General features: G+C 45.8%; 1 protein-coding gene across 1 annotated transcript in view; it reads left to right on the forward strand.

Annotated features, from left to right (window-relative positions):
* lama1 (laminin, alpha 1) overlaps positions 1 to 13747 on the forward strand; it is a 422130-nt gene that overhangs the window by 298783 nt on the left and 109600 nt on the right. Inside the window, exons 34-37 of the mRNA XM_038808722.1 lie at positions 110 to 208; positions 4512 to 4623; positions 9959 to 10121; positions 12654 to 12864. Coding sequence (XP_038664650.1) covers positions 110 to 208; positions 4512 to 4623; positions 9959 to 10121; positions 12654 to 12864 — 585 coding nt within the window. The remainder of the gene's footprint in view (positions 1 to 109; positions 209 to 4511; positions 4624 to 9958; positions 10122 to 12653; positions 12865 to 13747) is intronic.

The following is a 13747-nucleotide window of genomic DNA, read 5'->3' on the forward strand; positions in this document are numbered from 1 at the left end:
TCCACTCCTGAGATAGGCTTACTAAAATACACCAGGATTACATTGTGTGTGTATACCTTAGTGGCTTAGACTGACCCCAAAGTGATTTTATTTATTGGTTTTCTCACAGATCACTCTGTCGACAGAATGGAACACAAGTGCCCTCGTCGCGAAGGCAGAGGAAGAAGTGGCTGGTTTGACCTCGGGGATCAGCCGCTTACAGGAGAAGGTAAACCAGAACCAAAATAAATCCTTGCCTGATACTCAGTTTAAACCACAACGCTCGGCTAAGCAATTGACCTTCGTCCTCTGGACCGGCAGTTTAGAACTTCTTTTCTCAATATTTTTACTATCATTTTTAATTTCAGAAAATACAAAATAGAAAAAGTAAACAAATCTACATATCTCAACCACAAAAAACAGAAAACTAGAACAGCCCCTCACAAAACCGAAATCCTCCCTAGCACCCCGCCCTAAACAACTAATGGAGACCAAATCCTTGAAATAAACAGTAAATGGCTGCCATCTCCAATAGAACCTTTCCATTGCTCCCCTCACGGTGGATTTGACTTTCTCGAGGTGTAGGAACTCCATCAGGTCTCCCAGCCACACTGTGGCAGCGACCACCACCCCAGCAGTACTTCTCTCCAGGCAATCGGCCAGGACATCGGCCCTCATGCCCGTCTGCAGCGCCAGCTAGTCTGACACCCCAAATAGGGCCACTAGAGGAGAGGGCCCCAGCTCAATCTTCAGAATCGCCGACATGGTGCTAAAGATGGAAACCCAGAAACCCAAGACCCGAACATGTGCACGTGATTAGCCGGACCTCCTGAACAGCGCTCACACCTGTCCTGTGCCCCTGCAAAGAAGTGACTCATTCTGGACATGGTCAGGTGTGCCCGAAAAATTACCTTACGTTGGATCAAACCAAGCCACGAGGACGTGGACTTCACCCTGCGAAGGGCCTCACTCCACACCACATCATCCCCAACACCTCCTCCTACCTAGCCTTAACTCCCTCCATTGACACCGAATCTGCCGACAACATCCGCCCATAAATATCAGAAGCACCCCTTTCCCCTGACCCTGCAAGCGAAAGGACCCTCTCCATTAGAGATGTCGGTGGAGCCACTGGAAATATCTGGAAAATCCGTCTCGCAACTTTACGAACTTGGAGAGACCTGAATGAATTTGAACCCGAGAGCCCAAATGTTTCTGTCAATTCCTCTAAACTGGAAAACCGCCTCTTGAGGAACAAATCACCTCAAACTTCTTTGAGGAAGTAACAGGCAAGGTGGATCAAGGGTGACCTGCAGATATGGTGTACTTGGATTTCCAAACGGCTTTTGATAAGATGTCACATCAAAGATAACGTCACAAAATAAGAGCTCCTGGTTTGGGGGTAACATACTATTAGCATGGATTGATAATTGGTTAGCCAATAGAACATAGAGTGCAGAAGGAGGCCATTCGGACCATCGAATCTGCACTGACCCACTTAAGCCCTCACTTCCACCCTATCCCCGTAACCCAATAACCCCTCCAAATCTTTTTTGGTCACTCGGGGCAATTTATCATGGCCAATCCACCTAACCTGCACGTCTTTGGACTGTCAGAGGAAACCGGAGCACCCGGAGAAAACACGCGCAGACACTGGGAGAACGTGCAGACTCCGCACAGACAGTGACCCAAGCCGGGATTCGAACCTGGGATCCTGGTGCCGTGAAGCCACAGTGCTAATAACTTGTGCTACCGTGGTGAGAGTAGAGAAAAATAGGTTATTTTTGGCTTGGCAAGCTGTGGAGTGCCGCAGGGGTCAGTGCTGGGGCCTCGACTACATACAATCTGTATCAATGATTTGGCTGAAGGGATTGAATGCATTGTAGCTAAATTTGATGATGTAACCAAGTTAGTTATCAAGAGGGCATAAAGAGTCTACAAAGGGATTTAGATACAATTACCAATACATTAATGTGTGGGCAAAATATTGGCAAATGAAGTGTTTAATGTGGAAACCATGAACTTGTCCACTTCAGCAGGAAAAATAGAAAATCAGTATTTTATTTAAATGGAAAGAGAGTGCTGAACTCTCTGGCGCAGAGGGATCTGGGCAGCCTGAAGCGTGAATCACAAAAGGCTAGTATGCGTAAGCAAGTGATTAGGAAGGCAAATGGAATGTTGGTGTTTATTGCAAGAGGAATCAAGCGTAAAAGTAGGGAAATGTTGATGCAACTGTACAGTACCTGAGTGAGACCTGTGTACAGGTATGGCCTCCTTACTTTCGGAAGGACCTGCTTGCATTTGAGGAAGTTCAGAGAAGGTTCACTCGACTGTTTCATGGGATGAAGGAGTTAGCTCATGAGGAGAGATTGTGCAGGCTGGGCCTATATTCATAGGAGTTTAGAAGAATGAGAAATGATCTTATTGACAAGGGAGTCAAGGGTTATGGGGGACAGTCAGGAAAATAGAGTTGAGACCGCAATCAGATCAGTCATGACCTTGTTGAATGGCGGAGCAAGCTCGAGGGACTGACTGACTTGCACCTTAATTCCTAATTACACTTATTCAATTTTTAATTATTTTCTTTAATTTAATGCCTTCACCTTAACTCACCCCAAACGCCATCCACCAATCACTTCTTTGGTGTCTGACTTGCGCTGGCTCCCAGTTAAACAATATCAAAAATTCTTGTTCTAATTTTCAAATCAGTCCATGAACCCCCTTATCTCTGCAGTCTCCTCCTGTTCCACAATTAACTCAGAGTTCTAAATTCTCAACTGCACTGAATTCTTGTGGAAGGCCCTGGTGCTAACCAGATTCAGCTCACTGAGGAAGGTGACAGAGAAGAACACCGGAATCACCGATTGAGGAGAAGTGATTGTAGGAATGCCTGAAACCTGATAGGAGGAGATCAATTCGTCCATCAAGGCCCCTTTCATCCAACACATAGAGCAACATCTTCCCAGTCCCGGGAGTTGCAAAAAGAAGGGAGAACACCCTGAGGCAAAAGCTGTAAAATAAATCCCTCAATGAAGACAGTCACGTCTTCGACGAATACGATTGATATCACTCATGGCAGCGACTCTGCTTTTATAACTGAAGAAATAGTGGCAAGTTTCTCAACTTCTCATTGTTAATGAGTAGGAAATAAATATTTAACGAGTTGTCAACGGCTCATTGTACCGGTTGCAGGTTGGCAGCAAGATCTATGGCTTTCAGCTTTATTGTTTGGCAGACTGATGTGATTGCATTTATTAATACTCCTCTGGGAGTGACAGCAACAGTTACTACAATTACTTCTTTGGCAGGAAAGATGTTTTGCCTGGTTAGGCAGAGTAACTGCTAGAATCTTTTGAGAATCTTTCTGAAGATGCGTGCGATGATCAGGATAGCGAGGAAAAGCAGGTTGTCTTCTCAGTCACAGAAAGATGAGGTGATCGTTCAGCCCGCCCACTACATGCCAGAAATGTTGGGTTTGCTGCTGCCTGTTCCCGGCACCATCTAGAGTTTCTGCGATGTTATAACCTATGCTGCCACCTCACCGTGAGTGAAGGTCCGCCTATATGTAGTTCAGGACCGTTCCCAGGGTTTGGGCATTCCTGGAGGTAGTCTGGTTGGATTGGATTGGATTTGTTTATTGTCACGTGTACCGAGGTACAGTGAAAAGTATTTTTCTGTTTGCTGTTGCCAGTTTGCTGCCCAAGAACGGACCGAGTCAGCTCAGAGGCCGGACTGTCTCTTCTTTCCGAGACACCGTTGGCACTTCATCCATTTGACTTGATCCCGTCAGTAGTTGAGAAGATAAGGGCAGGTGGTGCTTTTACCTGCTAAGATCACATTTATGGCGCCGTGCACTGTTTCTCAGACCTATCCATCAAATGAGCACAAATAGAATCACATGAAGGGTAATTTCTCACATCAAAAGAGAACATTCTGGAAACACTCGACATGTTGGGCAGTATCTGTGGAGAGAGTAACAGCAATAATGCTTCAGGTCTACTTTATGCAGGTTGGCGACGGATTATTAACGAATCACAATGTAGATCCATTGGCAGATTCCAACAGTGCATAGGCTTGTGCACTACAACACTTGAAAAGTGTGATATAAATGCAAATTTGTTCTTTCCATCCTCCTTGCTTCTTTTTTCCTTTTCTCTTTCTTTTTGTAGCAAGTAATAAAAACTGGAAAATGTTTGTGTGGCGCTATTCCATAATTTTGTTAGTCCTAGCCCATATATGTTCCACATACTTCGGAATATGTCTGATAACTCTTTGTCATTTTCCAGTCATGTGCTCTGGTCCTCACCTACTGCAAGGACCTGTGGAAAAACTTGGGGCAGATGCACTGTGACCTCTGCAGTGGAATGCGTACAAAAATGACCCCAATTCCCAAACCCCCCCCCCCCCCATCCCCGCCCCCATACACCACAGCGAGATGTCGCTGATAGGCACCTCAGAGATTGTGCTATTGTTAGAGGTTAAAGGGAAATAGCTGAGCCCAAATGTGAAATGAGGTACATTTTCTGTCTCAGGTCACCGGGGATTCTGCGGATCCACTAGATCTAAACGGACTTACTCGGAGGACATTAACCCGCAGTTTGGAACTTGAAGCATTTGTAAATAAAACTTCCAAGACGGTAAAAGGTATGTAAAAGTGATTTATGAACATAGAACATAGAACAGTACAGCACAGAACAGGCCCTTCGGCCCTCAATGTTGTGCCGAGCCATGATCACCCTACTCAAACCCACGTATCCACCGTATACCCGTAACCCAACAACCCCCCCCCCTTAACCTTACTTTTATTAGGACACTACGGGCAATTTAGCATGGCCAATCCACCTAACCCGCACATCTTTGGACTGTGGGAGGAAACCGGAGCACCCGGAGGAAACCCACGCACACAGGGGGAGGACGTGCAGACTCCACACAGACAGTGACCCAGCCGGGAATCGAACCTGGGACCCTGGAGCTGTGAAGCATTTATGCTAACCACCATGCTACCTTATAGTCTTGGAATTTGACGAGAACCAAGACTGGTTTCATGATCTGTTTTTGCTTGAAATACAAAAGACTGGTTTTGTTGGAATACAACAGCAAAGCGAGGGAATAAAGTGCCACCTACTGGACATGCAGCTGCAGAGCATTGTTAGATTGTTACATTTTTAAATGGGCGATCACCGTTCTACAATTTAGCATTTTGTTAAATAACTATTTAGGACGAGACCATGTTGTCCTGTTTTTAAAGTGGATTAATTATCTAATGTCAGAACCTTACTCTGAACGAAGTAGACATTGAAGTAAGAACAGCATTATGAAAAATAAAGTGAATCTCTCACTTGCCGTGCAGGCGTTGAGATACAGTGGGCGAGATTCTCCGCTCCCCTAGCCACGTGTTACTCGGCGGCACGGCATTCCCTGGTGGTGAGCTTCTCTCTTCCGCTGCTTATCAATGGGATTTCCCATGGAAGCCACCCCACACGACTGGGAAACCGGCAGGCAGGGGTGCACTGCCAACGGGAACAGGGAATCCAAACGGACGGAGGATTCCGGCCCGTATCTTAAAGGTCAACATTTCAAAAAAATTAGTATTCCTTTCTGCAGCCAGATTGCTGGAAGCTGTATTAAAATTCAAAACGGCTGACACGCCACAGGCCTGAATTTTCAGCATGGCGGGTGCTTGGCGCCTGCCACCCTGCGGGTCGTCGGGGATCACATCTCCGATGACTCTGACAGGCCTACTGCCATTTTACACTCAATTGGGCATTGATTGGCAGTCGGTGGCCATCCACCTTTGGATGGAGTTCCAGCTTTGGAGATGGGTCGACAGTTCTGCAGCCCCTCCAGGCACAGTGCTGCAGTGGCCGGAAGACATATTGCAGCATTGTGCCGGTAACTGAGTCCCGGGACCACACTTTCGGTAACTACCTGGGGGCGGGAGTGCAGTGGATTACCCTGAGGGCTCAGGATGGGGGTGATCTCAGCGTCAGGGGGTATGTGGGGGGGGGGCAGGGAGGGTGGGAACTCCTCGGGCCCTGAGGGGCAGTTGAATCTGCGGGGGCTTTCCGATTGAGGCGCCCCCTTCCTGCCCGAGATCGCAAGGTGAAGACATTTTTCTATTTGGCACTCTGATCCACCTTGAATCTTCCATCGTAAAAATTGAGGCTGGGTGGGAAAAGGCCCTCAGTGGCCATTAAGTGGTCACTTGAGGACCTTGGAAGACGCATGAACGGGCTTCCCGTCCGGGATCTGCCCATCCCACTGTAAAATTGCACCTGCGCCGGGGCGGATGGGATTCCGGAGGGAATCCCATCCAGGCAATTTCATGCTCTCCGCCTCAGAATCCAGTGTGGGGGGGATGAGGTGAGCATAAAATTCTGGCCATAGAGAAGATAATGATATTTACTGAAAGGAACTGGTGCTCTATTGGAGCTTTACAATTATGGGTGTACGACAAATATTTCTGTTGAGAAGCCACCAACTACTTTGCAATGTGACGTCTCAACTGCAATTGGTGGTGCCACAAGAGTTTTTGACCCCCATCTCAAGGACAATCCGCAGATTTGGGGCATCAATTAAGGTCGAAGCCGTCTAGCGCCAAGCCTATTTATTAAAAGTTCCCATTAGCATTGTGATAAAATGTCCTTGAATATTGGTGAAGGTGATTTTTATATATAATTTTCCTCCAGGCTGTGGGCCATCTCTCAGGTGAGACTGTGAATCAGTCACCTGCTTTGAGCTAGTTGAGGGCTGTGTGAGAATGGGCCCCGCAGGTGCTTCCTGCCCTTAACCCCGCTGACCTGCGGGGATGTCCCTGGCAGAGCCAAGTGCCTCTCTCAGAATGGAACTGCCGAGTTGGGTGGATCGTATTGTGGCTGGGATTTTTGCTATCTTTGTACAGTGTCACTGGAAGACTGTTCTGCTTTGATGTCTGACTTTGAAATGTAGGAACCCGAGTTTCAGAAATGGAAAGGAATTCTCAACAAAAAAAACTTTAAAGATATAATTGTGAGAAGGCTTGTTAACCTGGCGTGGATGCGGCCTGGAGCATGAGCACGGTGGAATAAGTGTCGCTCGTCCGTCATTTTAAGCTGGAAATGTTGCTTTTCGGACCTGACCAGTGTTTAAAAAAAAATGTTTCGGCTGAAACGCAGCAGTGGGGTAGAGAAATCGGGCAGAAAATTATTTTAGCTGTAATGAGTGGGAGAAATTATATTTCAGTCCTACAATGCAGAAATAAAAATGTTACTGTTATGGAAGTGTAGGACAAAGTTAATGCCTGCTGTTTCTCACATTGGTTACTTCAGCTCTACTATGGGTGGAAAAAACTGTGGGAATGCATGAAAAAAAGGACGCTCAGAAAATCTTTGTTATGAAATATATAATAAGCTAGAATTTCTGCCCCCCCCCCCACCTCCCGTAATGTCTGCCTGAGTTTCTGTGGGGGCACTGACTCCTGCCAGGATATAGAAAGATGAGAGGCACACAGCAAATGAATCACACATACTTCGTCAGCAATCCAGTTTTTGCCGTCTTACGTTTTAATGCATTGAAAGCGGTTCCTGTAACACATGCAGATGTTCATCTTTAGATTTTACACAGTTGCAATCACTCGGTGTCAAAGCTGCAAAACAATGTTAAAATAATGGACCATAATTTGCCCAGACAGAGTGTCTAACAGCACCTGCCGTGAATCAAATGTGCCCACATACGTTTGATTTATCTTTTGATTTTGCATGGCAAGCTGGCGAACATGTGAGCTCAGTGGTAGCAGTGAAAAGAAGAGACAGCCATCTGATCCGCCAGTGAACAAGGCAAGCAACTGTGCATCCCCTTAAACAATCAGGCTGGCGGATTGCAAAATTAATTAGCTCAAGGACTGAGGAGGTAGAGCGAGTGAATTCGATGTCAAACCCAGTGGAGTGAGATATAAAGAAGGGAGAAAAGACTGGATTAAAAGAACGAGAAAAGTGTGAAGTAAAGAAAAGCGTGAAAAAGGAACTTTTAAAATCTCCAACAACATTCAAAACCTGGAGAAATGAGACTCCGTTTTTGGTAATTCTCAGTGCCTGAGAGGTTGTTTAGCAGTAGTTAACACTAATCACATTGTTGAAGAAAGCACTCAGACTAGAACAGACAAGACTTGATTTTTTATTTTTTTTGTAATTAATTTAGTTTGTGTCCTTGAGGGAGAAGGCACGAGAATGGGAATGAGAAAAATATCAGCCATGATTGAATGGCGGAGCAGACTCGATGGGCCGAGTGGCCTAATTCTGCTCCAATGTCATCTGATGTTATGTGCTAATGCAGTAACTTCACACCATTCGATGGATTTTAATAGAGCCAGAAAGTTGTTTCTGCAAAGCTAATTGTGGAACAGTGCAGTTTGGTGAGCAATGTTTGGCTATCCTCCTTTAACCATGCATCGAAATTGCAGCAAAATTTGTACCAAAGTAACGGTGAATGCCATTAGCCGTGCTCTTTTTCCAACAGCAAATTATGGACCAATACGTTTGTTCACCTCCAACCTGAAACCAATAGGCATAGTCTACTCTATAAAATCCCCTGGCAGAGCAGCAACTGAGCTCATGAATGCTCTCTCTTGTGTCTCTTATGTTTTAATAGCCTGAAATGGATACACCTTCTCAAATATAATTAAACCTTTGTGGCAGTGTGAGATGCTGTGCATTAAATATTTGTGTTGCTCTGAAACAGGGTATCCTCCCATTTTCTGTGAGCAAAGCCACAGGAGGTTGAGTTGTATAAGCATTATAACTAGCGTAGGTAGATATTACAATCCAGATGTCATCATTTACAAAACAATTTTTCAAAGCAAGGACGAATAAAAAATCTATGGGCGCAATCCAACGGAAAAGTTTCTAAGGGCGTGATCTTCCCAAAAGTCTAAAGATGTGCAAGTTAGGTGGATTGGCCATGCTAAATGAAATGAAATGAAATGAAAATGAAAAATGAAAATCGCTTATTGTCACAAGTAGGCTTCAATGAAGTTACTGTGAAAAGCCCCTAGTCGTCACATTCCGCCGCCTGTCCAGGGAGGCTGGTACGGGAATCGAAACGTGCTGCTGGCCTGCTTGGTCTGCTTTAAAAGCCAGCGATTTAGCCCAGTGAGCTAAACCAGCCCTTTAAATTGCCCTTAGTGTCCAAAATTGCCCTTCATGTCGGGTGGAGTTGCTGAGTTATGGGGATAGGGTGGAGGTGTGGACTTGGGGAGGGTGCTCTTTCCAAGAGCTGGTGCAGACTCGATGGGCTGAATGGCTTCCTTTTATGAAAAGTAAACAAAGTTCCCTCGCAAGCGTGTTTAGCCGTGTGTTTCCCTGCACTTGCAGGAGAGAATGGGGATGAGAAATATATCAGCCATGATTGAATGGTGGAGCAGACTCAATGGGCCGAGTGGCCTAATTTGCTCCTATGTCTTGTGGTGTTACGACTCGCTTTGAATAAGGGGCCTAAAGGCGGACCGTGTGGCCAAGGCCACGTATAGCCTCATTTTCTACAATGGGGAGCTCGGCTCGCCAGAACTCCCCGTTGTAGCTAGAGATCAGTTTGCCATTTTTAAATGGCGCCCCGATCTCCGAGGCCGACAAAAAAAATCCCCGATTCCCCCCCCCCCCTCAGAATGTACTGGCTGCTGGAAGCTTCTCCCGGCATCCACTGGCGCCCTATCTTCTTGATCGGTTGGTTATAATCTTCTGTTCCAAAGCAACAATCTAGTTTCCAAATTGCAAAATTATTTTACCAATATGCGAACAAATCTCCGATTGATCCCCACCAGGGCAATAACTAGCTATGTGACATATGTCAATGGTGAACCTAACATTAGTGCAGCACCAGTTTCTGTTCAGCACCTGACCCCTTGTTCAAAGGTGCAGATTTTGTTCAGTTGATGGATTGTTTCTGACCTCCGGATCGCTTTTCTTCAAATTTCATGTACTAACCTGACCTAATTGTTCCTCCTCAGCTCTTGTCGATGTGGTGAATCACCTGAATGAGACCCTGGGTCCTGACCTGAATCTTTCAGACTCAAAACTGCAGCAACTTCAGCATGAGATCTGGAATATGCTGGAAATCATGCGAAGCAAAGTGTTGAATCAGTCAAAAGAGATGTCAGGATCGGAATTGAAGTGAGTGCTTCTGTAAGGGACAGGGTCGACGGCTGTTTTGACACAGTTTGCAAATAATAAAGTGTTCAGGTGAAGAACGTAGCCCATCACATCTGGATTTTGATTGTGATGCTGGAGTTGTGGAGCAAATTTCAAGATGCGATCTTAATTTGTTCAAAATGCGTTGGCCTGGTGACTTCCAGATGTTCATGGACCTTCCTAAAGCAGGCAGTAGGTTCTTTGAAGGAAATTATCAGGGAGTATGCTGCCTGTTTTAGCATTCCACTGACAGGTTCTGTGTAAACTGGACACAGCATGTGTAACATGAGGATTTTCTCGATTGACAGCTGCCTAACCTGCGGCCCTTAAAGGGACCGCTGATGGCTGCCGACGGTGAATAACTACAACTTCTTGCGGTTACGTTATTGTGAATAAGGTTAACGGAAGTGCTTCCTAGCTGCACAGCAACACTGCGGCCCATATCAGTCCAATCTCACTGCTCCTGTTTATCGCTTGCTCCATCACACATCCACCAAAGGGGCCACTGTGAATATTCCGGAACCCTGACGGGACACAATATTCTCCTTTGAAGTTGGTTTTAAACGGATACGGCCCAATTTGGAGTGAGCCGCAGGACACCATTTTGGGGTTTTGTGTTCAAGGTGTGCCATTTACTGAGCGCCATTTTCCTGCACCAGACCCATTTCCCATCCTCTTTCTTCCATGTTCAATTTTCAAACGGCCGTTGAGTTAGAATACATAGGATCCCTGCAGTGGAGTAGGAGGCCATTCAGCCCAATGAGTCTGCCCCAATCCTCTGAAGGAGCACCCTGCCTAGGTCTACCCCCACACCCTAGCCCTGTAACCCAATAACCCCACCGAACCGCTGGACACTAAGGGGCAATTTTAGCCTGGCCAATCCACCTCAACTGCTTATCTTTGGACTGTGGGAAGAAACCGGAAACCCAGGGGAAACCCATGCCGATACAGGGAGAACATGCAAACTCCACACAGTCACCCAAGGCCAGAATTGAATCCGGGTCCCTGGCGCTGTGAGGCAGCAGTGCTAACCACCGTGCCACTGTGCTGACCTCCCAAGTTGAAGTTATGTCGTGATGAATTTGCTGCTCACCACTTCATTCAATGCTCCGGTGCAAATTTATGCACTTACCTTTTCATCAACAGGATTGTGTAATTCACCAACAGCGCAGAAAGTTGGTCAGTCGGTGTTTGGGAATTTTAATGGGCAACACATGTATCTGAAGTATCATCCTTGGCTTAGCTGAGATCACTGCCCCCCGCCCCCCCCCCCCCCCCCATTAAACAGTCAATGAGAATGATCCCGTGCACTATTTGAAGAAATGCAAAGCAAGTGTCCTCATCAATATTTACCCTTCAGCCAAGAACTCTTAAATCAAAACAGAAGATCGAGGGGTTTTTTTTTAATGTTCATGGGCTCTTGCTGTTCATGGCTTTGCTGCCATGTTTCCTTACAATGTTTGAATGCCGATGTCCCTGGGTCACGGCAAGTGCTATGTCAACACATGTTTTTATTCCTGGGTAGCAGCTAATTAATTTTCTTTATAAAAAGACATTTTTGATCTCGCCAAATGTTTGTTGATTATGTTTAACTAATTTATTCAACAAAGTTGACATCTGGGTTATCAAAGAAAACCTCATCAGGCAGATCAGCTTAGGGCGGTTGGAAAAGGTGAGGGGGGGTGTGTGGTTGAGAGTTTTCATATTCCTGCCAACCATCAGATAGTGTTTCGAGAGTGTGGTATAGAAATCAGCATGAAGCAGACCCCTCTCACCCATCACCATGCCTGTTACTAACAGAAAGGGATTCAGGCCATTGTAAGTGGGAGTTCTTGGTGAGGAAAGGAATGCCCATCTACATTGCACAATGCCCAGAATAATTTCTTTTGCAATGGCCCCGGTATTTCTGGAGCAGAGAGAGAGCTGGGGAAATATGTGTGAGAGGCACGTGATGTGGGTGGGCACTGCCGTGTTTACCCTGTTTCGATTGCTATTGAACCTACCCCTGCCGCGATATTGATCCCAGCACCGAGAAATCAGCTGTGGTGGGTGAGGCACCTCCTTTGTGGGTGGAGGTCCAATCAGATCTTGTCTCTGAGAGGGCAGAGTGAAAATAAGGAAAAAGAGATCCAGGATGATATCTCAGGGTATCTCCGAGTTGTCTACGCAGAGGTGAGAAAGGAAGCCATTTTTGGGGATGAGCTGTCAAGTGGGAGCAATGTGAGAACAGCCGACTGGGACAGAATGGAGTGCCTAGGTGCCAATGGGTGGCTGCTGAGGACAAGTTCTGGATAATGCTCCACGGTCACAATCAGCACAGAACATGTGACCTTTGACCAAGGCATGTTGCTGGGTAGAAACCAGATCATAGCTATTACAAAGCTGAACTATGGGAGCATTGAGTGCAGGACTAGTTGGCATTAATAGTGGAATGTTCTGGTAAAACAGCACTTGCAAATCTACGGAGCTGTAAACCTTGATATTTGCCTTCTTTTCTTTCATAAATTAAATCAGAGCTGCAGAACGATTGTTGACCAGAGTTCAGAAGGGTTTTCAGAAACCTCAGAAGGAACTGGAGGACTTGAAAAGAAGGATCATAGATACTTTAGGGCAACACGGCCTCAGGTTGCGGGAAGCCCAGGAGCTGGTGAATGAAGCACGCACAAACACCAATGAAACAAGCAGACTTCTCCGCAGCATCTCCAGCAACCTGGGAGAACTCCAGGTAAAAGGGAAACACAAAACATGTGCATTACTTTAAGAGCAGAAATTAGCTCTAGGAGCCTTCAGGATTGATTCTTTGATGCTGAGGTACATACATGTCCCAGACATGATCAGTCAATGATGAAAATGGCTGGATTTTGTGAACAGGGTTAACTACCAAAGGCTCTCAAAGAACGAAGAACAATACAGCACAGGAAGAGGCCCTTTGGCCCTCCAAGCCTGTACCGATCATGACACCACCCCACGCCCCGCCCCAGGCATGGTCCAGTAAACCCCAGCCACCGTCATTTCTGAGAGTGTAGTCTCTGAAAACCCCATAAAAATCCCAAATCACATTACTTTACAAATGGTCCTGGAAGTTATGACTTTGGAATTACAGTGAACGGCATGTGCAGCATTTATAAATTGACACCCTGTTTTGAACTTACAATGTTGGCTTTGACTTTACAACACCACGCCAGTGAACAAGTTTGAGCATTCATATGTGCGCATCAGCATTCTGCACCGCCCATCTCCCTCATTCAAGGCATTCAGTTGCTGTACCAACTCACTTTATTTAGTGATTCATTGTGTCCCAAACCTATCCTTAAAGTTAATATTTTCTAATATTAATTTATTTCTATACTATTTTTTATGATTGATTGAATCCAAAATTAGGGGTTATTTTGGTGAAAATAGTGGATTGGGCCTTCGTTCAGGAACCAGTCCCCGATTTATACCATTGCTCTTATGGGAAAATTGCTTCCAACTTATGTTTCAACTTAAAATGCAGTTTCCAGGAACCATTTGTGTTGTGACCCTGAAGACTGCCTGTAGTAATGTTCTCATAGAATCATAGAGTTCATTATTGAGACAGAAACAGGCCTTTTGGCATATTGAGTCCA

Source organism: Scyliorhinus canicula, chromosome 10 (genome assembly GCF_902713615.1).
Source record: "Scyliorhinus canicula chromosome 10, sScyCan1.1, whole genome shotgun sequence".
Classification (NCBI taxonomy): Eukaryota; Metazoa; Chordata; class Chondrichthyes; order Carcharhiniformes; family Scyliorhinidae; genus Scyliorhinus; species Scyliorhinus canicula.